Genomic DNA, 26,566 nt, shown 5'->3' with positions numbered 1-26,566 from the left:
AACAAAAAATATATCGTAGAAAACAATGTTGTATACCGATAAATTGTCGATAACAATTTGTCTATAACGCTTACGTAACTTCGATTGCTATATTACTATCGATAAATTGTTATAGACAACTTATCATTGTTCCCGACGTCGTTTCTTTACTGGCAAGTTGTTATCGAAATCTTTTCTTTGTAGGAAAGTTATCGTATTCTTATCTTTATAAAAAAGTTGCTATCTTCCCTTATAGAAAAGTTGTTATCGACGTATTTTCTTTATTGACACGTTGCTACTGGCAAGTTGTTATCGAAATCTTTTCTTTGTAGGCAAGTTGATATCTTCTTCTTCTCTTTATAAAAAAGTTTCTATCGACGTCTTCTCCTTATAGAAAAGTTGTTATCGAAGTATTTTCTTTTTAGAAAATTTGTTATCGAAATCTTTTCTTTATAGGAAAATTTTATAGACATGTTTTTTATAGAAGAGTCGTTATCGATGTATTTTCTTCATGCAAAAGTTGTTATCGAAGTCTTTTCTTTATTGACACGTTGTTATCGAAATCTACAGGGAAAAGATTTCGATAACAATATTTAAATGAAGAACAATTTTCGATAACTACTTCTCCAAAAAGAAAAGTTGTCGACAACGATTTTTCGATAAAAAAATTTAGTCGATAACAACTTTTCTCTAAATAAAAGTTTTCGATAACAATGTTTCTATTAAGAAAATTTGTTGATGTAAATATAACTAAGAAGAAACTTGTAGATAACCACTTTCGGGTAACCAAAAGTTATCGATAACAATTGTCCTACAGAGAAAAGTTTTCGATAATAATATTTATAGTAAGAGAATTTGTTAATAATAACTTCTATAAAGAGAAAAGTCCTCGATAACAACTTTTTTATAAAGAAAAGTTATCGATAGCAACTTTTTTATTAAGAAAATTTGTCGATATATTATGAAAAGTTATCGATAACAAGTTTACTAAGATGAAAACGTGTCGATGACAACATTTCTATAAAGAAACGTTATCGATAACAACTTTTCTATAAAGAAACATTATCGATAACAACTTTTCTATAAAGAAAAGCTATCGATAACAACTTTTCTACAAAGAAAAGTTATCAATAACAACTTTTCTATAAAGAAAAATTGTCAATAAAAATTGTTTCTTAAAGAAAAATTGTCGGTGAAAGGTTTTGGAAAAGTTCTCGACTTTAATAGGAAAAAGTTCTCGATAACAAAAATAAAGTTTTTCGACAGCCACTTCTTTTAACATAAACTTTTAAGAACACAATTTCAATTATAACCAGCCACTGTCATTCTCGATACAATCACCCAATCAATGTAGGCGCAATGACACAAGGCAAGCTGAGGCGACAATGAGAAGAAAAACCAAAAAGGGAATAAAATAATAAATCCCCCCAAAAAAAAACATAAAATGCAACGTTGTCATGTCGCATGTACCTACATGTAGGCACATATTTGCACATATTCCTCCATTTGTTTTTATAATTTCTTTTTCAGGCGACATGACGATTGTCATCTGTCATCCTCTTCACAAAGCAAAAAAAAAAAAACAAACTCCAGAAATAAACGGCGGTTAACCGGAATTATGTGTGAATGGCTTATTTTATTCGACAACACAAGGGTGTGTTGCGGCATGTTAACTTTCTTTGTTATGGAACCAAAAGAGGAGTCATGTTAAGGAGTCGGGATTAAGTGAGGAGAAATGTCGGAAGCATTAACATGAAAATTATTAATGATCTTCAAAGTTCCACACACGCCAAACAAATAAAGAAGAGGGCAGTGCGTAGGTGTGGTTGTTCACCACATAAGTCATATGTATTCATCTCCAGCTTATCCAGATGTTTCGTGCCTCCACATTCGTGAATATTACCTTCAATTGAAGATTATCAATATGCAATTTGTTATGCTGTCTGTATTTGCGTGACATTCGTCAAGCAGAAAAGCTTACCTTTTTAATAAGAACTGTTCACGATAATACACAATAATGTCGATAAAAATTTTTTCTATAACAAAAAATTGTCGATAAGAACTTTTCTATAACGAAAAGTTGTCGATAACAACTTTTCTATAACGAAAAGTTGTCGATAAGAACTTTTTTATAACAAAAAGTTGTCGATAACAACTATTCTATGACGATAGGTTGTCGATAACAACTTTTCTATGACGATAGGTTGTCGATAACAACTTTTCTATAACGAAAATTTGTCAATAACAACTTTTCTATAACGAAAAGTTGTCGATAACAACTTTTCTATAACGAAAAGTTGTCGATAACAACTTTTCTATAACGAAAAGTTGTCGATAACAACTTTTCTATAACGAAAAGTTGTCGATAACAACTTTTCTATAACGAAAAGTTGTCGATAACAACTTTTCTATAACGAAAAGTTGTCGATAACAACTTTTCTATAACGAAAAGTAGACGATAACAAATTTTCTATAACGAAAATTCTTCGATAACCAATTTCCTATAACGAAAAGTTGTCGCTAACAAGTTTTCTTTAACGAAAAGTTGCCGAAAATAACTTTTCTATATCGATAAGTTGCCTGTAACAACTTATTTAAAACCATGATTAGTCGATAAATACTATTCTATAACGAAAATTTGTCGATAACAAAACAAAAAGTTGTCGACAAGTGTTCTATAGTGAAAATTTGTCGATAACAACTTTTCTATAAGGAACATTTTTCGATAACAACTTTTCTATAACGAAAATTTGTCGATAACAACTTTTTTATAACGAACAATTGTCGATAACTTTTCAATAACGAAAATTTGTCGATAAAAACTTTCCTAAGACGAAAAGATTTCGATAACAAGTATTTCATAACGAAACGTTGTCGATAATAACTTTTCTATAATGAAAAGTTATCGATAACAACTTTTCTAAAATGAAAAGTTGTCAACAAGTTTTCTATAATGAAAAGTTGTCAACAAGTTTTCTATAATGAAAATATGTCGGTGATAGCTTTTCTATAACGAAAAGTTGCCGATAACAAATTTTCTATAACGAAAATTTTTCGATAACAATTTTTCTATAAAGCGGGGTACACACGATCAGTTTTCGGAAATATTGATAACTGTCAAACTAACAAAATATTTTATGGTTGCCTGATGACTGACAAAAATTAGCGGCCACACTGACGACCCAGCAAACCAATCGTACCGATATCGTAACGAAATCGGAACAAAATTCGGACGATACGTCCGATATCTGATCCGAAATCGTAACGATATCTTAACGAAAGTTGTATGAAGTGGTTGACATAATTTCGGAACGAAATGTCTTAGCGAAATCGGATCGATTTCGGTCCGATTTCGTAACAAAATCTGAAGAAAATCCTTGGGAAATTCGGATAGGAAATTTCTTTCCGACATTCGTTTCGAAATCGGAACGAAATCGGTACAAAATCTGAACTATTTCCTATCCGAAAAATCGTTTAGAAATCGGAACGAAATCTGAACGACTTTGCTTCCGAAATTGTTCAGACGTGTCGGACATCAGACATTTGGTTTGCTGGGGAGCAACCGATTATTTGATGGTCTGTTCCAGTACTGCAAGAATCTACTAATTTTTGCTATTTTTTTCGATAACATAAAGGAAAAAATGTTATCGTAGTAAAAAATAGTAGCTTCTTGCAGGTTCTGGAACAGATCATGAGCAAAACTGATCGTGTGTACCACAAGTAACGAACAATTGTCGACAACTTTTCAATAACGAAAATTTGTCGATAACAACTTTCCTAAGACGAAAAGATATCGATAACAACTATTTCATAACGAAAAGTTGTAGATAAAAACTTTTCTATAGTGAAAAGTTGTCGACAAGTTTTCTATAATGAAAACTTGACGATAACAGCTTTTCTATAACGAAGAGTTACCGATAACAACTTTTCTATAACGAAAAGCTGTCGATAGCAACTTTTCTATAACGGAAAGTTTTCGATAACCACCTTTCTATAACGAAAAGTTTCCGATAACCACTTTTCTATGACGAAAAGTTGTCGATAACAACTTCTATATAACGAAATGTCCATAACAACATTTCTATAACGAAAATTTTTCGATAACAACTTTTATATAACGAACTGTTGTCGAACTGTTGTTGTTAATTAGCCAAGGGTTGTCGATAACAATTTTTCTCTGACAAACAGTTACAATTAATTTCTCTATAAAGAAATGCCATCGATAACAATTTATCGATGGTGAAAATATATCGGTAAACACAAGAGTTATCCAAATGGTGGTAGGTATCTAACTTTCTATGACGTAACTGTGTCGATAAAAACTTTTCGAATGAAACGTTTTCGATAATCGTTTTTCTTTTTGTATGCGATAACCAATTACCTGCATAAAAAGTATTGTTCATAATGTAAGTTTTCATAACAACTGAAATTAAGAAATTTCGTTAACACATGAAATGTTTTGAATGACAATTTTGCCACTCCATTAACTTGTGCTTTTTTCTAATTTTATTATTCTTCACTTTTTTTTATTATTTTTATTAAATTTTCGGTTGAAAGACTTTAATCGGCCATTTATGGCAATTGATTTTTTGTTATTGAAGAAAAAAAAAACTTCAAATTCAAATTCACTTTCAATTTGTTTTTTGAAATAATGACAATTGCCGTCGCCATCATCATCGTCGTCGCCGCCGTCTTTATTATTGTGTTTTGGTACTGTTGCTGCGGCTCGGTTGGTTATAACATTTTCGTCTATGACGACGATTACTGTCGTCAAGTACGACAAATATGGTCATGATTAGCCAGCCTTGCAAAAGAGTTGAAGACAAAACAAATGCAGAAGAAGTCGACAGAAAATGTGACCAAGCGACCATAATGTGTTTGGAGGTGACATAAAGACTTTGTTTGATATGCTGCTGCTGTTGATCTGTCAGTCCGTCTGTCTGACAACTTCTTTGGAGTAGTTGAAGTTTTCAGTTGTTGTTGTGTTTTTAATTCACCCAAAAGTTATTCAATGTCTTTTTGTTTACATTTCAAATGTTTTGACTTCAACAACAATAGCCATGAACACACCTACTATACTTTAAGAAAACTATTATTGTTTTCTTAAAGAGAAGAAGGTGGAGAAGGTGAGTGGAGTGGACTTGGTTTGGTAATTGGTTAATGAAATGTTATCGGAAATAATACCAAAAATATCCATGGTTTTTGTTGTGAACTATTTTCAATGAAAATTGTTTTAATGACAGCCAAAAACAGTCATTATGTCAAATTTAAATTTCATACATTACGACGACAGTCATGACATGGCACGCCAGCACTCAATGTGCAGTGGTTATAATTTGTTTAAACAAAATAGACATTAAATCTATTCCAAATTTGGTCATATAATTGCGGCAAATGGTAAGGGCTTGGGAGTTTTTTGGGAGGTTGATTGGTGATTTATTCTGTATGGGGTGTTGGGGACAGCTGTTTCCGGTAATAAAATGTTTTTATGGAGGGTATTATGAAAATAAATTGTTGGTTATAGGAAAGTTGTTATCGACAACTTGTTATCGACAACTTGTTATCGACAACTTTTTGTTAAAGAAACATTTTTATCGACAACTTTTCGTTATAGAAAAGTTGCTATCGGCAACTTTTCGTTATAGAAAATTTGTTATCAACAACTTTTCGTTGTAGAAAAGTTGTTATCGACAAATTTTCGTTATAGAAAAGTTGTTATCGACAAATTTTCGTTTTAGAAAATTTGTTATCGACAACTTTCCGTCATAGAAAAGTTGTTATCGACAACTTTCCGTCATAGAAAAATTGTTATCGACAACTTTTCGTTATAGAAAAGTTGTTATCGACAACTTTTCGTTATTGAGAACTTGATATCGATAAATGTACGTCGTAGAAATTTTCTTCATAGAAAAGCATTTATCGACAACTTTTCATTATAAAGAAGTTTTTGTCGACAAATTTTCGTGATAAGAAAGTTATCGACAACTTGCCGTTACCGACAACTTTTCGTCATGGAAAAGTTTTTATCGACAACTTTTCGTTATAGAAAAGTTGTTATCGACAAATTTTCGTTTTAGAAAATTTGTTATCGACAACTTTTCGTCATAGAAAAGTTGTTATCGACCACTTTCCGTCATAGAAAAGTTTTTATCGACAACTTTTCGATATAGAAAAGTTGTTATCGACAACTTTCCGTTATATAAAAGTTATTATCGACAACTTTTCGTTATAGAAAAGTTGTTATCGACAATTTTTCGTTATAGAAAAGTTGTTATCGACAATTTTTCGTTATAGAAAAGTTGTTATCGACAACTTTTCATCATAGAAACGCTATTACCGACAACTTTTCGTTTTAAAAATGATGTAATAGATAACTTTCCGTTATAGAAAAGTTGTTATCGACAACTTTTCGTTATAGCAAAGTTGTTATCGACAATTTTCCGTTATATAAAAGTTATTATCGACAACTTTTCGTTATAGAAAAGTTGTTATCGACAATTTTTCGTTATAGAAAAGTTGTTATCGACAACTTTTCATCATAGAAACGCTATTACCGACAACTTTTCGTTTTAAAAATGATGTAATAGATAACTTTCCGTTATAGAAAAGTTGTTATCGACAACTTTTCGTTATAGCAAAGTTGTTATCGACAATTTTTCTTTATAGAAAAGTTCTTATCGACAGCTTTACATTATAGAAAAGTTGTTATAGACAGCTTTTCTTTATAGAAAAGCTGTTATTGGTAACTTTTATTTATAGAAAACTTGTTATCGACATGTTTTCTTTATAGGAAAGTAGTTATCGACATCTTTTCTTTATAGAAAATTAGTTATCGGCATATTTTCTTTATAGAACATTTTTATTGACAACTTTTCGTTATAGGTAAGTTGTTATCGACAACTATTCGTCATATCAAAGTTGCTGTCGACAACTTTTCGTTATAAAAAAGTTGTTATCGGCAACTTTTCGTAATAGAAAAGCTTTTATCGATAACTTTTCGTTATAGAAAAGTTGTTATCAATATTTCATTATAGAAAAGTTGTTATTGGCAGTTGTTATGGCCAACTCTTTCGTATAGAAAATTTGTTATCGTAAACATTTCTTTATAGAAAAGCTGTTACTAGCAACTTTTCTTTATAGGAAAGTTGTTATCGGAAACTTTTCTTTAAAGAAAAGTTGTTGTCGACAACATTTCTTAATAGAAAAGTCGTTATCGACAACTTTTCTTTATAGAAAAGTTGTTATCGGCAACTTTTCATTACAGAAAAGTTGTTATCGGCAACTTTTCATTACAGAAAACTTGTTATCGGCAACTTTTCATCCTAGAAAAGTTGTTATCGGCAACTTTTCATTACAGAAAATTTGTTATCGGCATCTTTTCGTTATAGAAAAATTGTTATCAAGAAGTTAATTGTTATAGAGAAGTTATCGAAAAATTTTCGTTATAGAAAAGTTATTATCGAAAACGTTTATTTTTAGAAAAGTTATTGAACTTAGGAATTATGGACATCTGTTGTTATCGACATGTTTTCATTACATCAATGTTGATATCAAGTTTTCTTAAGCGGGGTACACACGATCAGTTTTGACTGTCAGTTTTGCTCAAATAATCGGTTACTTGCCAGTGTGGCCGTTCACTTTTGTCAGTCATCAGGCAACCACAAAATATTTTGTGGTTGCTGGACGGTTGGACAGTTATCGATAATTCCGAAAAATCGACAGTCAAAACTGATCGTGTGTATTCCGCTTTACTAGTAATGTTGGTATCGAAAACTTTTTGTTAAAGAAAAGTGATGTGTCGACATCACTGTTCTTTACAGAATAGTTATTATCGACAACTTTTTGGTATAGATAATTGGTATCGTTATAGAAATATCATTATCGACCGCTTTTCGTTGAAAAATTGTGTTATCGATATAGAAAAGGTGATATCAACAACTTTTTGTTGTCGTACAATTGTTAACGACAACATTTTGGATATAAAACATTGTTATCGATAACTCGTCTTTGATATTTATATCTTTTCGCTATAGAGAATTTTTAATCGGCAAATGTTTCGCTTTAGGAAATTTGTTATCGATAACTATTCGTTATAGAAAATTTATAATTAACAACTTTTCGTTAAGAATAAAATTTTTATCGACAATATCCCTTATATAAGTATCATTATATGCTACTTTACGTTGACAAAAATATTTGGTCTGTTCCAGAACTGCAAGAATCTACTTATTTTTACTATTTTTTCCGATAACATAAAGGAAAAAATGTTATCGTAGTAAAAAGTAGTAGCTTTTTGTAGGTTCTGGAACAGAGCAATTGTTACCGATAACAGAAAAGTTGTTATTACAACGTTTTTATGGAACTATTATCATTAGAGTGAAATTTGTTATCGATCACTTTCCGTTGTAGAAGTATTGTTATCGACCACTTTTCGTCGAGAGAATGGTTTCATCGGTAACAGAAAATTTGTAATCAACAAATTTTTGTTAAAACAATTTTTATCGATAATTTTTGGTTTTGTAAAATTCGTTATCGACTACTTATCGTTAGAGAAATGTTGTTATTGACATCTTTTAACTATAGAAAAGTAGTTATCAGTAATTTTTCGTTTAAGAAAGTTTATTATCGACCACTTTTCCTTATGGAATGTTTGTTATCGAAAGCATTTTGTCATAGAATAGTTGTTATCGACCACATTTCGACAGAGAAAAGTTGTTGCTACTGTCTTTGATTGATTCTCTTCTGAGTGTAAGGTCATTCGATTCAATCAATACCATTGACACCAATGGATGTTGAGTAGTATGAGTGTGTGTTAGTTAGCCATGCATAGTTGTTGTTATGGGTAACAAAGAGGTTTTTTTCGTATTCTTTACAAACTAGGTAAAGTACAACATTACAGTTCATCATCAATTACTACTCTCTGTTACTACAAGACAATGCGGCGGTCTCACGAAGGTCGGCCTCATTACAATTTTATGGCTTATTTGGTTATTTTGGTTGAACAAAAAAAAATATCCTAAAGCACAATTTTCGGTTGACTGAGACAAAACAAAGTATGTGAAAGGAAGAACTAGAATCAAAAGGAAGTAAAAAAGAGGATGTAATCCTTTCCGTATTCACAATGTATTTACTTGCACAATGTTTGTGGTTTTCGTAAAATTTACTTTATAAAGAAGAATTTATGAGGGTAACCACCTATGAAGCAAGGAACTGTCTTTATATATGTATGTGCCTCATAATAATTATATAAATTTTTATTTCATGTTACTTATTGTTTTTCTTTAATTGCAAATATCTCTAAAGTTAATGATATATGACCGTTTGCAAGGAAAGTTTTGTAGGCCATCCTTCATTGCGCATAGCCCTCAGAATTTATAATATTTTAATATTGATTTTTTTGCTATAATGACTCAAAATGACCTATACATTTGACTACGTATTTTGCAAATATTTATTGTTGTATACTGCAAATATTTGTTTGCAACAGTAATCAGCTTTGTAGTAGTAATTATATACATAGACAACTTGTTTCTTTTTATCGCAAACATTTTAGCGTTCTTAGTTCCAAGAAAGAAAAAAAAAGTTCATTGTTCTCAATTTATTGGACATTATGACGTTCCTTACAACAACTACAACGACGACAACGATAACAACAACATTTATGATAAACAACACCATATCAATTTTTGTATAGTTTTTATTTCGTAGTTAGAAAATGTAACAAAAATTAAAATATCGCGTGACCAAACAGCTGCCACTACTGCTCTACGTCCAACAAAACTCACAGAGGAGTAGAGTTTGATGACAAGAGTAAACACATGCCAATAGCGGCAAAAGGAAACCAACGAACAAAGTTTAATGTCCTTATACATATATATATATATATATATATATATATATATATATATATATATATATATATATATATATGTATATTTATTTCGAAAACATCCATTATGGAACACCTTTACATACATTCACACATTCTCATGTTGTTAATTGTTTGAGGAAATGTAAACCTCAATTTTAGAACATTTAAATGAAACAATTTAATGGTAGGATATTTTTTTATTGTTGTTGAGTCATTAAACGTTATTTAAAAACAGTGTTAACTTCTTTTATTAGGTGATATCTTTGTTAATGGTTTGAGAGAAAACACATTAAAGTAATTCTCGTCGATAGTGACATTTCAATCAAGAGCATTTTTATAAAGAAAATTTGTCGATAACATATTTTCTAGGACGAAAAATTGTCGATAACAACGTTTCTAGGACGAAAAGTTTTCCACAACAAATTTTCTAGAACGAAAAGTTGTCAATAACAACTTTTTTATAAAGAAAAGTTGTCGATAACTACCTTTCTATGACGAAAAGTTGTCGAAAACAACTTTTCTATAACGAAAAGTTGTCGATAACAACATTTCTATAACGAAAAGTTGTCGATAACAATTTTTCTGTAACGAAAAGTTGTCGATAACAACTTTTCTAGGACCAAAAGTTGTCGATATCCATTTTTATATTAAGAAAAGTTGTCGATAACAACTTTTCTAGAACGAAAAGTTGTCGATAACAACTTTTCTAGAACGAAAAGATGTCGATAACAACTTTTCTAGAACGAAAAGTTGTCGATAACAACTTTTCTAGAACGAAAAGTTGTCGATAACAACTTTTCTAGAACGAAAAGTTGTCGATAACAACTTTTCTATAACGACAAGTTGTCGATAACAACTTTTCTACAATGAAAGGTACCGATTACCACCTTTCCAAGAAAAATTTTCGATAAAAACTTTTCTATTACGAGCTGTCGACAACTTTTCTATAAAGAAAAGCCTTCAATAACAACTTTTCTGGAACGGAAAGTTTCTATAACGAAAAATTGTCGAGAACAACTTTTCTGTAACAGAAAATTGTCAATAAAAACGTTTCTATAACGGAAAATTGTCGATAAAAACTTTTCCATAACGAAAAATTGTCGATTAAAGCTTTTCTCTAAAAAAAGTTGTCCATAACAACTTTTCTAGGACGAAAAGTTGTCGATTACAAATTTTCTAGAATGCAAAGCTATCGGTTACAACTTTTCTAGAACGAAAAGATGTCGATAACAACCATTTTAGAACAAAAAGTTGTTATTAACAACTTTTCTGGAACGAAAGGTTGTCGATAACAACCTTTCTATAACAAAAAGTTGTCGAAAACAACATTTCTATAACGAAAAGTTGTCGAAAACAACATTTCTATAACGAAAAGTATCGATTACCACCTTTCCACCAAGAAAAATTGGCGATAACAACTTTTCTATAACGAAAAGTTGTCGATAACAACTTTTCTATGATGAAAAGTTGTCGATAACTTTTCTATGACGAAAAGTTGTCGGTAACTACTTTTCTAGTATTAAAAGTTGTCGATAACAACTATTCTATAACGAAAAGTTATCGATTACCACCTTTCCACCAAGCAAAATTGTCGAAACAACTTTTCTATAACGAAAAGCTGTGGATAGCAACTTTTCTATAACGAAAAGTTGTCGATAACAATTTTTCTACAATGAAAAGTATCGATTACCACCTTTCCACCAAGAAAATTTGTCGATAACAAATTTTCTATAACGAAAAGTTGTCGATAACAACTTTTCTAGGACGAAAAGTTATCGATAACAAATTTTCTAGAACGAAAGTTTGTCGATGTCAACATTTCTATAACGGAAAATTGTCGATTAAAACTTTTCTATAACGAAAAATTGCCGATAACAACTTTTCTATAACGAAAAATTTTCGATAACAACTTTTCTATAAAGAAAAGTTGTCGATAACTACTGTTCTAGGACGAACTTTTCCAGGATAAAGAGTTGTCGATAACAACTTTTCTAGGATGAAAAGTTGTCGATAACAACTTTTCTAGAACGAAAGTTTGTCGATATCAAGTTTTCTATAGCGGAAAATTGTCGATTAAAACTTTTCTATAACGAAAAATTGCCGATAACAACTTTTCTATAACGAAAAACTTTCGATAACAACTTTTCTATAAAGAAAAGTTGTCGATAACTACTTTTCTAGGACGAACTTTTCCAGGATGAAGAGTTGTCGATAACAACTTTTCTAGGATGAAAAGTTGTCGATAACAACTTTTCTAGGATGAAAAGTTGTCGATAACAACTTTTCTAGGATGAAAAGTTGTCGATAACAACTTTTCTAGGATGAAAAGTTGTCAATAGCAACTTTTCTAGGATGAAAAGTTTTCGATGTCAACTTTTCTAGAACGAAAACTTGTCGATAGCAACATTTCAAGAACAAAAAGTTGTCATTAACAACTTTTCTGGAACGAAAAGTTGTCGATAACAATTTTTCTACAATGAAAAGTATCGATTACCACCTTTCCACCAAGAAAATTTGTCGATAACAACTTTTCTATAAAGAAAAGTTGTCGATAACAACTTTTCTATAACGAAAAGTTGTCGATAACAACTTTTCTATAACGAAAAGTTGTTGATAACAACTTTTCTATAACGAAAAGTTGTCGATAACAACTTTTCTATAACGAAAAGTTGTCGATAACAACTTTTCTATAACGAAAAGTTGTCGATAACAACTTTTCTATAACGAAAAGTTGTCGATAACAACTTTTCTATAACGAAAAGTTGTCGATAACAACTTTTCTATAACGAAAAGTTGTCGATAACAACTTTTCTATAACGAAAAGTTGTCGATAACAACTTTTCTATAACGAAAAGTTGTCGATAACAACTTTTCTATAACGAAAAGTTGTCGTTAACAACTTTTCTATAACGAAAAGTTGTCGATAACAACTTTTCTATAACGAAAAGTTGTCGATAACAACTTTTCTACAACGAAAGGTATCGATTACCACCTTTCCACCAAGAAAAATGTTCGATAACAACTTTTCTACAACGAAAAGCTGTCGATAACAACTTTTCTAGAACGGAAAATTGTCGATAAAAACTTTTCTGTAACGAAAAATTTTCGATAAAAACTTTTCTATAAAGAAAAGTTGTCGATAACACCTTTTCTATAAAGACAAGTTGTCGATAACAACTTTTCTAGGACGAAAAGCCGTCGATAAATACTTTTCGAGAATGAAAAGTTGTCGATAACAACTTTTTTAGGATGAAAAATCGTCGATAACAACTTTTCTAGGATGAAAAGTTTTCGATAACAACTTTTGTAGGATGACAAGTTGTCTATAACAACTTTTCTAGGATAAAAAGTTTTTCTATTGCGAAAAGTATTCGATAGCATATTTTCTATAGCAAAAGGTTGTCGATAGCAACTTTTCTATAAAGAAAAGTTGTCGATAGCAACTTTTCGATAACAGCTTTTCTATGAGTATTAGATGTAGATAAATGTCGATAACAACTTTTCTATAGAGACAAGTTTCCTTTACCAACTCCCAAATAAAAATCCTCTTTATGTGTCCTCAGAAGTATTTGTTCAACAAAAATCTTCTCATGTATGTTTCTGCCCCTTGTAACGTCGACGACTATGTGGATTGAAGATGGTTTTGCAAAGAAGTTGCTGTTGACTAGAATACTAAAAAGTTATGGTGGCGTCTGTAGGACGTTTAGTTTTTTACAATAACAACAACAACACCATCAGAATATGGTAGGTAGTTTGCTTGCAGACAACGCCATAAACACCTCATTTTTCTCTTGGCAAAAACTATTGTTTGTTTGCTGCTGAATCCCCAAAACCATTTCAACAATGGAGTGGAGGCAGTGGAGGCGATGTGCCAAAACAGAATAGCCTAGCCGTAAACCATGCAGTGCAACAACGAAGGAAGAAGTTGCCGTAGAGTCCATGGCAATCAACAGAGCGTACACCAAAAAGCAAGCAGAGGAAAACATATTTTTAAATTACAAAGAAAAAAAAATATTTAGAAATGAAAAATATTGAAGATTTGTTTTCAACGCGAAACAAATCTTTTTTTACCCCAGGGAGGAAGAGTAGCAGAGGCCGGCTGGCAGGCAACATTTTTAATGAAATGTGCAAACTTAATTGTGGAAGTGCGAAGAAAAATCTGAAGGAAAAAAACACTTGCCATCTTTTGAATGAGGAGAAAAGAGAAGATATTTTGCCGGCCGGTCAATGACAAATTTGCTTGGCAAGCAAAAAAAAAAATGAATTTTTAAGTCGTTGTCAGTGTGGCCCTCATTGCGCTGGTTGCTTTGTCATCGCTCTGTTCTAAAAAGTTGTTCACAAGTCATTTGTTTGGTCACTGGCCGACTGGCTGACTTCAACGGATGGTTGGTGAGTCACAAAGAAAACTGCAGAACTTCAAGGAGACAAAGAATTAACAACCAACTAATGGAGGACACAACAACAACACACGTGTGAACAACAATTGCCACTATAAAAGACAATGGGAGAGGGACAAAGAAACTAAATTTGGGAGATATTTATACATGTTACCGACAACTTTTCGTTATAGAAAATAGACAAATTTTCCATATTGAAAAATTCTTACCAACATCTTATCTATATTGAGAACTTTTTTTTATAGAAAATGTGTTATCGATATACTTTTTTATAGAAAATTTGTTATCAACGACTTTTTGCAATAGAAAAGTTGTTATCGACAACTTTTCGTTATAGAAAAGTTGTTATCGACAACTTTTCGTTATAGAAAAGTTGTTATCGACAACTTTTCGTTATAGAAAAGTTGTTATCGACAACTTTTCGTTATAGAAAAGTTGTTATCGACAACTTTTCGTTATAGAAAAGTTGTTATCGACAACTTTTCGTTATAGAAAAGTTGTTATCGACAACTTTTCGTTGTAGAAAAGTTGTTATCGACAACTTTTCGTTATAGAAAAGTTGTTATCGACAACTTTTCGTTATAGAAAAATTGTTATCGGCAACAGTTCGTTGTAGAAAAGTTGTTATCGTCAACTTTTCTTGACAGAAAAGTTGTTGTAGATAACTTTTCTTTATAGAAAAGTGGTTATCGAAAACTTTTCGTTACAAAAATGATAATATCAACAATTTTCGATATAGAAAATACTTTATCGACAATTTTGTTAATGAAAAGATGCAATCGAAAAATTTTCTTTATAGCAAAGTGATTATAGACAACTTTTCTCTATAAAAAGTAGTTATCGACAACTTTTCCTTAGAGGAAAGTTCTTTACGACAATTTTTTTTTAGAAAAGTTCTTTTCGACGACTTTTCTTTATGGGCAAATTGTTATTGACAACTTTTCTTTGTAGAAAAGCGGTTATCGATAAATGTTCGTTATAGAAAAGTTGTTATCGACAACTTTTCGTTAAGCGGCTGTCATTTTTGCTCAAATAATCGGTTGCTTGCCAGTGTGGCCGTTCATTTTTGTCAGTCATCAGGCAACCACAAAATATTTTGTGGTTGCTGGACGGTTGGACAGTTATCGATAATTGCGAAAAATCGACAGTCAAAACTGATCGTATGTACTCCGCTTTATAGAAAAGTTGTTATCGACAACTTTTCGTTATAGAAAAGCTGTTATCGACAATTGTTCGTTATAGAAAAGTTATTATCGACTGCTTTTCCTTATAGAAAAGTTGTTATCGACAACCTTTCGTTGTAGAAAAGTTGTTATCGATAACTTTTCGTTATAGAAAAGTTGTTATCGACAACTTTTCGTTATAGAACAGTTGCTATCGACAACTTTTCCTTATAGAAAAGATGTCATCGACAACTTTTCGTTATAGAAAAGATGTCATCGACAACTTTTCGTTATAGAAAAGATGTCATCGACCACTTTTCGTTATAGAAAAGTTATTATCGACTGCTTTTCCTTATAGAAAAGTTGTTATCGACAACCTTTCGTTGTAGAAAAGTTGTTATCGATAACTTTTCGTTATAGAAAAGTTGTTATCGACAACTTTTCGTTATAGAACAGTTGCTATCGACAACTTTTCCTTATAGAAAAGATGTCATCGACAACTTTTCGTTATAGAAAAGATGTCATCGACAACTTTTTGTTATAGAAAAGTTGTTATCGACAACGTTTCGTTATAGAAAAGTTGTTATCGACAACTTTTCGTTATAGAAAATTTGTTATCGCCAACCTTTTGTTATAGAAAGGTTGTTATCGACGACTTTTTGTTATAGAAAAGTTGATATCGACAACTTTTCGTCATAGAAAAGTTGTTACCGACAACTTTTCGTTATAGAAAAGTCGTTATCGACAAATTTTCGTTATAGAAAAGTTGTTATCGACTAAATTTCGTTATAGAAAATTTGTTATCGGCAAATTTTCGTAATAAGAAATATATTGTCGACAATTTTTCGTTATAGAAAAGTTGTTATCGACAAGTTGTTATCGACAACTTTTCGTTATAGAAAAGTTGTTATCGGCAACTTTTCGTTATAGAAAAGTTGTTATCGACAACTTTTTGTTATAGAAAAGTTGTTATCGACAACTTTTCGTTATAGAAAAATTGTTATCGATAACTTTTCGTTATAGAAAAGTTGTTATCGACAACTTTTGGTTATAGAAAAGTTGTTATCGACAACTTTTCGTTATAGAAAAGTTGTTACCGACAACTTTTCGTTATAGAAAAGTCGTTATCGACAAATTTTCGTTATAGAAAAGTTGTTATCGACTAAATTTCGTTATAGAAAATTTGTTATCGGCAAATTTTCGTAATAAGAAATATATTGTCGACAAATTTTCGTTATAGAAAAGTTGTTATCGACAAGTTGTTATCGGCAACTTTTCGTTATAGAAAAGTTGTTATCGGCAACTTTTCGTTATAGAAAAGTTGTTATCGACAACTTTTTGTTATAGAAAAGTTGTTATCGACAACTTTTCGTTATAGAAAAATTGTTATCGATAACTTTTCGTTATAGAAAAGTTGTTATCGACAACTTTTGGTTATAGAAAAGTTGTTATCGACAACTTTTCGTTATAGAAAAGTTGTTATCGACAACTTTTCGTTATAGAAATGTTGTTATCGACAATTTTTCGTTATAGAAATGTTGTTATCGACAATTTTTCGTTATAGAAAATTAGTTATCGACGAGTTTTCGTTATGGAAAAGTTGTTATGGACAACTCTTCGTTATTGACAGCTTTTCGTTATAGAAATGTTGTTATCGACAACTTTTCGTTATAGAAAAGTTGTTATCGACAACTTTTCATTATAGAAAAGTTGTTATCGACAAATTTTCGTTATAGAATAGTTGTTATTGACAACTTCTCGTTATAGAAAAGTCTTTATCGACAAGTTTTCGTTATAGACAAGTTGTTATCGACAACTTTTCGTTATAGAATAGTTGTTATTGACAACTTCTCGTTATAGAAAAGTCGTTATCGACAAGTTTTCGTTATAGAAAAGTTGTTATTGACAACTTTTTGTTATAGAAAATTTGTTATCGAAAACTTTTCGTTATAGACAGCTTTTTGGTATAGAAATTTCATTATATAAAGGTTGTTATCGAAAAGTTTTCTTTACAGAAAATGTCCTACCGGCATAGAACAGTTGTAATAGACAGATGTTCTTTATGGAAAACCATTATCGAAAGTTTTTTATTTAACCCGTGGACAGTTTATTTTTTTGTGGAGATCACTTACCATGGCAACAAAACTTAGAATAAACATTCATTTCCCCTAAAACAGGTATTGGCTAGACGGCTTTAAATTTTATTTACTTTATCGATACAAAATGACAGCTGTCAATAATCAAAAAAATTACGTAAGGCTCTCTACACACAAAATAACATCTCTCAACTATTGAGAAGAGAATATCAAACTATGAATAATTTAAATACCAAACTGGAAACATGTGGTGTTCTGTAATGCAATTGCCCGCATGCAAGCGTGACACAGTAATATAACCATAAAAAGGATATCACCGCAAAGGATATTGATGTAGGCGGCAATGTTTTGAGCTCTACACCCCCACTCTAAATTGGCCATCAACATGGTTACTTAGCTATATTAGGTGGCCATAATAGAGAAGCATTTTAAAATAAAATAATAGGCAGTACAAAAGAAAGGAGTGGGGGGATTTAATTGATTACAGATCTACAGGACAGTAGCCAAAAGTGAACGTCTGACTGCCAAATGAACTTTGGCATAAGGCCAAATTTGGAAAATAATATATAAAGTATATGTTTTTACGTCTAATACATTCGATAGTTCCTTTTTTTGCCTTTTGACAAGTCTCCTTGAAGGAAAAGTCACCATGCATAGCATACTTTTTGATATGAAAGTAAAAGAGTGTATTGAATCATTCAATAACAAAATAATAAGAAAAGAAGTTATAAAATTTCTTACTTAAAATCAGGTCAGTTTAGGTCAAGTTACAGGAAATAAAAAAGCATATTTGTTTTTTTACAATAATATTGCTTGCCAAAACTATTGAAAGTTTTTCACGTAATGAACATTAAATTGTTAAAATTCCATCTTTTTTTCTATACCCTTTGCTATTCATTCGTTTTGTTAAAACAATTTACAATAACAAATCAAACAATAATTTTGTTTGATTAGTAATTAATTTAATTGAACAACATGTGAGCAGCTATACGCACCAAAAAAATGTCGTTACCCTCAAAATTTCATAATGAATCACTACCAACAATATTACAACAACAATTTAAACTAAATGGAGACGAAACACTTTCGCCTTCCGCTGAAGAAAAAAAATGTTCTTTTTCTTTCCAGATGTCTTCGAACTGCGAAACAACGAGGTATGGCTATTTTTGGTTATTTGCCTAGAAGTGGCAATTCCTCACACAATAGTTTGATGAATCAATGCGTGGAGTATTGTTTCAACACTTTGTTGTTGTGTTGTTATAGAAAATATGGTAATTTGTATAAAATGAATACCTGTCGATAACAACTTTTTCCATAGAGAAAAGTTGTTCATAACAAAATTTCCACAGAGAAAGAATGTCGATAACAAATTTTATATGGGAATATTTGTCGATTACAAAGTTTTCTATGTAGAACAGTCGTCGATAACAATTTTTCTATAGAGAAAAGTCGTCGATAACAACTTTTCTATGGAGAAAAGTTGTCGATAACAACTTTTCTATAGAGAAAAGTTGTCGATAACAACTTTTCTATAGAGAAAAGTTGTCGATAACAACTTTTCTATAGAGAAAAGTTTTCGATAACAACTTTTCTATAGAGAAAAGTTTTCGATAACAACTTTTCTATAGAGAAAAGTTGTCGATAACAACTTTTCTATAGAGAAAAGTTGTCGATAACAACTTTTCTATAGAGAAAAGTTTTCGATAACAACTTTTCTATAGAGAAAAGTTGTCGATAACAATTTTTCTATAGAGAAAAGTTGTCGATAACAACTTTTCTATAGAGAAAAGTTCTCGATAAAAACTTTTCTATAGGGAAAAGTTGTCGACAACAACTTTTCTATAGAGAAAAGTTGTCGATAACAACTTTTCTATAGAGAAACGTTGCCGATAACAACTTTTCTATAGAGAAACGTTGTCGATAACAAATTTTCTATAGAGAAAAGTTGGCGATAACAAATCTTCTATAGAGAAAAGTTGTCGATAACAACTTTTCTATAGAGAAAAGTTGCCGATAACAACTTTTCTATAGAGAAAAGTTGGCGATAACAACTGTTCTATAAAGAAAAGTTGTCGATAATAAAGTTTCCATAGAGAAAAGTTGTCGATAACAGCTTTTCTATAGAGAAAAGTTGTCGATAACAGCTTTTCTATAGAAAAAAGTTGTCGATAACAACTTTTCTATAGAAGAAAGTTGTCGATAACAACTTTTCTATAGAAAAAAAATAACAACTTTTTTTGTGAGGAAAAGTTGTCGATAACAACTTTTTTGGGAGGAAAAGTTGTCTTCACAAAAATGAAGAAAAGTTGTCAATTACAACTTTTTATGGCGAAGTTGTCAATAACAATGTTTCCCATAAAGGAAAATTGTCGCCAAAAATTTTCTATGGAGAAAAGTATGTCGATGGCTATGGAGAAAAGCTGCCTATAACAAATTTCTATAAAGAAATGTTGTCGATTAAAACATTTCTATTAGAAAAATTGGCGACTTTTCTATGAAGAAAAGTTGCCGATTACTACTTTTCTACAACAGCTTTTCTAAAATAAAATTTTGCCGATAACAACTAATCTACTATGACAAGTTCTTAATAAAAACTTATCTATAACGAAAACTTGTCGATAACAACTGTTCTATAACGAAAACTTATCGATATCAACTGTTCTATAACGAAAAATTTTCGATAACAATTTTGCTATAACGAAAAGATTTCAATAACAACTTTTCTATAACGAAAACTTGTCAAAAACTTTCTATAGCGAAGAGTTAACAACAACGTTTCTGTAACCAAATGTTTTCGATAACAGTTTTAAAATAACGATGACATATTTTATATAACGAAAAGTAACCGAAAATAAATTTTCTTTAAAGAAAAGCCGTCGATATGAATCTTTTTATAGACAAAAGTTGTCGCTAACAATTTTTCTAAAACGAAAGGCTATCGATAATAATGTTTACATAACGAGAATAGACTTTCCATAACGAAAAGATGTCGATAAATCTTTTCTATAATGAAAATATGTCGATAAAAACTTTTCTAAAACAAACAGTTTTCTATAACAAAAAGTTGTCGATAACATCTTTTCTATGGAGTAAAGTTGCCGATAGAAATTTTACGGAATTATGTCTATAACAACTGTTCTATAATGAAAATATGTCGATAACAACTTGTCTAAAGCAAAAAGTTGTAACATCTTTTTTATAAACAAAAGTTTTCGATAACAGCTTTTCTAATAACGATTACAAGATTTCTATAACGAAAAGTAGCCGAAAATAATTTTTCTTTAAAGAAAAGCTGTCGACATGAAGATTTTTCTAAAATGAAAAGTTATCGCTAACAACTTTTCTATTACAAATGTTCTCTTTAACAACTTTTTTATAGAAAAAATATGTCGGTAGCAGCTCTTCTATGGAGAAAAATTTGTCAATACTTTTTATATGGAGAAAAGTTGTCGATAACTTTTATATGGATAAAAGTTGTCGATAAAAACTTTTCTATGGAGAAAAGTTGTCGATAACTTTTATATGGAGAAAAGTCGTCGATAAAAACTTTTCTATCGAGAAAAGTTTTCGATAAAAACATTTATGTGGAGGGAAGTTTTCGATAACAAACTTTCTATGGATGGAAGTTGTCGATAACAAATTTTCTATGGAGAAAAGTTAACAACTTTTCTATTGAGAAAAACTGTCAATAACAAATTGTCCATTGGGTAAACTTGGCAGATAGAAAATATCGATAAGTTTTCAATAGATAAAATTTGGCGATAACAACATTGCCATAAAGAAAATTCTTCGATAACAAGTTTTCAATAGAGAAAATTTGACGATAACAACTTTACCATAAAGAAAAATTTTCGATAGCAACTTTCTAAAAGGTAAATTTGTCTATATCAGCATTTCTAAAAGGTAAATTTATCGATAAAAACTTTTCTAAAAAGCAAATTTGTCGATAACAGCTGTTCTATAGAGAAAAGTTGTCAACAACTTTTCTATGGTTGTCGATAACAAACTTTCTATGGAGGAAAGTGGCCGATAACAAACTTTCTATGGAGGAAAGTTGCCGATAACAAATTTTCTATGGAGGAAAGTTTTCGATAACAATTTTCTATGGAAAAAAGGTGTCGATAACAACTTGTCTATGGGAAAAAGTTGTCAATAAAAACTTCTTTGGCAGACAAAAATATCGATTACAAGTTTTCAATAGATAAAAGTTGACGATAAATAGTTGCCATAAAGAAAATTGTTCGATAACAAGTTTTCAATAGAAAAAGATGATAACAACTTTAGCATAAAGAAAATTTTTCGATAACAACTTTTTTAAAAGGTAAATATGTCTATAACAGCTTTTCTAAAATTAAAATTTGTCGATAAAAACTTTTCTAAAAGTTATTATAAAAAGTAAATTATAGAGAAAAGTTGTGGACAGCTACTTTCTATAGAAAAATTTGCCGATAACAACTGTCCTGTAGAGAAATGTTGATAACAATTTATCGATAGAACAACTTTTCTGATAATAACTTTTTAATGGAGAAATTTTTGCGATAATAACTATTCAATAGAGAAATGCTTGGTCTGTTCTAGAATTGCAAGATTCTACTATTTTTTCGATAACATAAAGGAAAATTTGTTATCGTAGTAAAAATGGGCTTAACTCTAGTTTAGTAAAAACTCTCCGATTTTCTTGAAATTTTTTGCAGTGGTAGATATTGTTGCGCTGATCACGGGAATATAAAATGTTCTTAGGGGACGGACCCGGTTACCCGGTTATTTAAGCCGAAAGTGCGGGTACCAGGTACCCGCTAGACCCGGTTCTACTGAACCGACTTTTACAAAATAGGTATCGTTGAAAAGACATATCCAAAAAGTGGTGACATGACTGGGTTACTTTTATCGGTTCAAAAGTTAATACAAAAATATATATTTTTGGACCCGGGTTTTTCTATAAAACCCTCAAGAAGTCGAAAAGAGGCCCATTTATGAGTGCTCAACTAATTCATACCATGTTATAGCTCATACTTTAACCTTTCCAAAATGGTGCTATTTGTTGTTATATCTTCTTTGGATCCAGAGATAATGACCTTATAATCTTCACATACCGGTTCTAATGGGTTCATTTCTTTAGAAAATGCTCAAGTTTTGAAATGAATTTTAGAAAAACGTTACTTTAATACTTAGAAAAAGTGTCGAATTTAGAAAAACTTTGGATCGCGTAGCCGGTGTTGGACATACCCAGGAGGAGAAAATCTTAAGCCCCGGCTACTTAGGAAAAGTGTCGAATTTAGATAAAATTTTGGATCTCGTAGCCGGTGTTGGACATACCCCAGAGCAGAAAATCTCAAGCCCCGGCCGAAGGCCGGCTACATAGAAAAAGTGTCGAATTTAGAAAAACTTTGGATCGCGTAAGGTTAAAGTATTAGCTGTAATATGACATAATTTAATTTAGCACCCATAAAGGGACCCTTTTCCACTTTTTGAGGTTTTTATGGAAAAACCTGGGTCCAAAAATCGATATTTTTGCTATAACTTCTGAACCGATAAAAATAAGTCAGTCATGTCACCAGTTTTTGGATAGGTATTTTCATAACGATGCCCATTTTGTAAAAATCGGTTCAGTAGAACCGGGTCTAACGGGTACCGGGTACCCGGACTTTCGGGTCAAATAACCCTGTAACCGGGTCCGTCCCCCAAGAAAATTTTATATTCCCGTAATCAGCGCAAAAATAACTACCGCTGGAAAAAAATTTAAAAAAATCGGAGAGTTTTTACTAAACTAGAGTTGTTCTTAAAATTGTGTAAATTCTTGTGTAAATTCTGTCAATAATAATTTCTCTGCAAAGAAAAGTCGTGGCTATAGGTACATACTTTAAAAAAAATTGGAACAAGTCTCGTTTATGGGCACCTTTCCGATCGGGCTGAAATTTCTACCATAGGTAGTCCTTGGGACCCTGATCACGACTATATATATCTTTCCAGGGGGAAGTCCATAATTCCCGAGATATGGGTCTTGACATTTCGGGAAAGTCCTACTTTAACACCAATACTTTATTTATGGACACCTCTCGGATCGGGCTGAAATTTTCACCATAGGTAGTCCTTGGGACCGTGATCACAACGATATATATCTTTTCCGGGGGAAGTACATACTTCCCGAGATATGGGTCTTGACAATTTACTATTTTTACTTGGGCAATATGGCTATTACGACTTTTGCTTCAGATTACAACAATATATAGTTTCTCCAAAATTATAAGTTTTCTTTAAGTAGTCGGCCTTCGGCCGAGATTTAAGACTTTCTCCTATGGACAGGAGCAAAAGTGGGCTACGCAAACAAAAGTTTCTCAAAAATTATTAGTTTTCTTTAAGTAGCCGGCCTTCGGCCAGGATTTAAGACTTTCTCCTATGGACAGGAGCAAAAGTCGAAAACCCAATCAAAAGTACTCACCACGAGCTTTAAAATGATACCCATATTGCCCAAGTAAAAATTGTAAAATCTCAAGACCCATACCTTGAGTAGTATGGACTCCTCCCGAAAAAGCTATATATTGTTGAAATATGAAGCAAAAGTCGTAATAGCAAAGAAAAGTACTCACCACGAGCTTTAAAATGATACCCATATTGCCCATGTAAAAATAGTAAAATGTCAAGACCCATATCTCGGGAAGTATGTACTTCCCCCGGAATAGATATATATCGTTGTGATTAGAGTCCCAAGGACTACCTATGGTGAAAATTTCAGCCCGATCCGAGAGGTGCCTATAAATAATGTAATGGCGTTAAAGTAGGACTTTTCCGAAATGTCAAGACCCATATCTCGGGTAGTATGGACTTCCCCCGGGAAATATATATATAGTTGTTATCAGGGTCCCAAGGACTACCTATGGTGAAAATTTCAGCCCGATCCGAGAGGTGCCCCTAAACGAGACTTAAGCCAAAAAATTATCAATGTCTAAAAAGAAAAATGGGTGATAAAACTTCTCCACGAAGAAATCGTGGCGATATTTCCCATATATTTTCTATTTCTAAACTTAATGGTTCGTAATAACTTTTTTTTTTTAATTAATTGTTTTCATATAAAGAATCTCGCAATGGACCCTCTTTGGCATAGATTTACAACCTAAAAAACTGTTGGTTGGTTGGTACTCAGTCGTTTTATTTAGGGAACCCAACCCTTATGAAATGCAATGCAGCAATTCCCATTGCCGGCACATAAACAACATAAACAACAACAACACAACTACATACTAAGAAAACAAGTATAAAAATAAAACATGTGTTTTGTTACTCTGATTGGAATAGAAATCTAATCAGACAATAATTGCAAGAACATTCATTGCTAATTGTGGGGAATTGTAGAAAAATTAAGGGAACTGTGACATGGATGTGGCTGGCAAATAGTTATGATTCACTTAAAATACCACACCCACAAAAATGCTACCAATTTTGCAGCACTTTATTCGGCTGACAAACCATACAAAAAGGGAAAAGTCAAGAACAGGCCAACCAACAACAATTTAAATAAGAAGAGTAATCGTCAATAACGACATGGCAGAAACATCAGAAACATGTTCTACAATGCCAATAACAGGAAAATACATAACACAAATGGCAAGGAAGTAAAATTAAAAAAAGAACTGTGGTAAGGAAGAATATTATTAAAATATACCGTTAGTAGGTAAGAGGAAAATTGGAGAAACTTATTTAACAGAAACCACAAACTGTAAAAGATACGAAGGGAGAATAATTGCAAGTGAAAAATAAACTGTAAATAATAGTTTTTTTTTCCTTATTGGCCAAGCAACTTATTAACGAAAAATTTCGGTTAAAAATTCAAATAAAAAAGCTTATGTTTAAACAAAAGCTGAACCATGTGTGAAGAAAAAAAAAGAGCTAAACAATAACCTCACACTGACACACTCACACTTTTAAAACAGCAAGATGCCATGGACAGCATAAAAAGCTCTTTTTGTTTGTTGCTTTTTACAGAGACTTAAGGAACGAAAAGATATCTGGAAGGATCCATTCCAATTTGTGGAAACTAAACAAGATCAAAGAAACAAGAAACAAAAAAGGGAACAAGTAACACACAACAATGCGGTACAAGAACACAAAAGAAGTAACAAAAGAACCATCATCAATTAAAAATGGAGGTTATTCCAACTGCAAGGAATGGCACAAAAAGGCTTTTATTGAGATAAGGCGAAATATCAGCAAAACTTACTTGGAGGAGGGTTTTTTGTCATCATTAATTCCTTCGAAGCTCATCATTTTGTAGTCTTGTTTTTTGTTGGGAAACTATTTATGAAAGTGTTAAAATTAAATTGATTTTTAATACCGGCGTTTAGGTATTGTTAGCTCTTGTTGTTTTATTAAAGTCTTTTTTTTGTTTTCTCTTTGAGTGTGTCACGAATAAAATTTACTTTTTATTCGTTATTTAATTTTATTTTCTTGTTTCTTTTTATTAATTTGCGATACACTTTACTTTAATGTACCGGCTTTTTTACTTCCAAGGGAATTTTTAACTCAACGGGTTACAACAATGTTAATGTTCACCAATAAAAACGATTAAAAACGAAACACGGGCTTGAGAACAGAAAACGAACACAACTTGTCACGACAAAAGTTTGCGAAATAATGCGTTTTTATTTTGCCGCTCCGCTATTATTTAAAATACTGAGAGAATGTTCATACGCACACAATCACAACTCACACAGACACGCCGGCAGAGATGGTATGCATTTGAAAATGATAGCACGAAAAACTATTAATTAGTCTTATGCCAGACTATGAAAATTTTCATAACGTCAAAACCAAGGCATATTCATATAAGGTAAATGCATGAATTACAACAACTAACAAATTAACAAAAACAACTGGCCTGTTCCCGTACTTTATAAAGTGGTAAAAGTCGTAAAAGTTGTAAAAGTCGTAAACGATTTTCATATACAGTTGAACCTCGATTATCCGTGAATCGATTATCCGGGAACCTCCATTATCCGTGATAGAAAAGAAATGTTGGACTTTTTTCCATTTCTTCTATTTTTCGTTATAAACTTCATTTCCCGG

The 26,566-nt window shown here is 31.4% G+C and overlaps 1 protein-coding gene across 6 annotated transcripts in view; it reads right to left on the bottom strand.

The window, feature by feature from the left end:
* Jupiter (microtubule-associated protein Jupiter) overlaps nt 1–26,210 on the bottom strand; it is a 363,629-nt gene extending 337,419 nt beyond the window's left edge. For 4 of the 6 annotated variants that reach the window (XM_073969909.1, XM_073969944.1, XM_073969926.1 and 1 more), the window contains exon 1: nt 25,722–26,175. In XM_073969909.1, the coding sequence (XP_073826010.1) occupies nt 25,722–25,768 (47 nt within the window). In that variant the 5' untranslated portion in view covers nt 25,769–26,175. Of the gene's footprint in view, nt 1–25,721 lie in introns of all 6 variants that reach the window. The other 2 variants (XM_073969974.1, XM_073969998.1) reach the window with 1 other exon arrangement.
* Nucleotides 26,211–26,566: the final 356 nt, after the last annotated feature.

Source organism: Musca autumnalis, unplaced genomic scaffold (genome assembly GCF_047663935.1).
Source record: "Musca autumnalis isolate F117 unplaced genomic scaffold, ASM4766393v1 scaffold_1, whole genome shotgun sequence".
NCBI lineage: Eukaryota > Metazoa > Arthropoda > Insecta > Diptera > Muscidae > Musca > Musca autumnalis.
The sequence above is the reverse complement of the archived record's forward strand: the minus strand, read 5'-3'. Positions and strand labels throughout refer to the sequence as shown.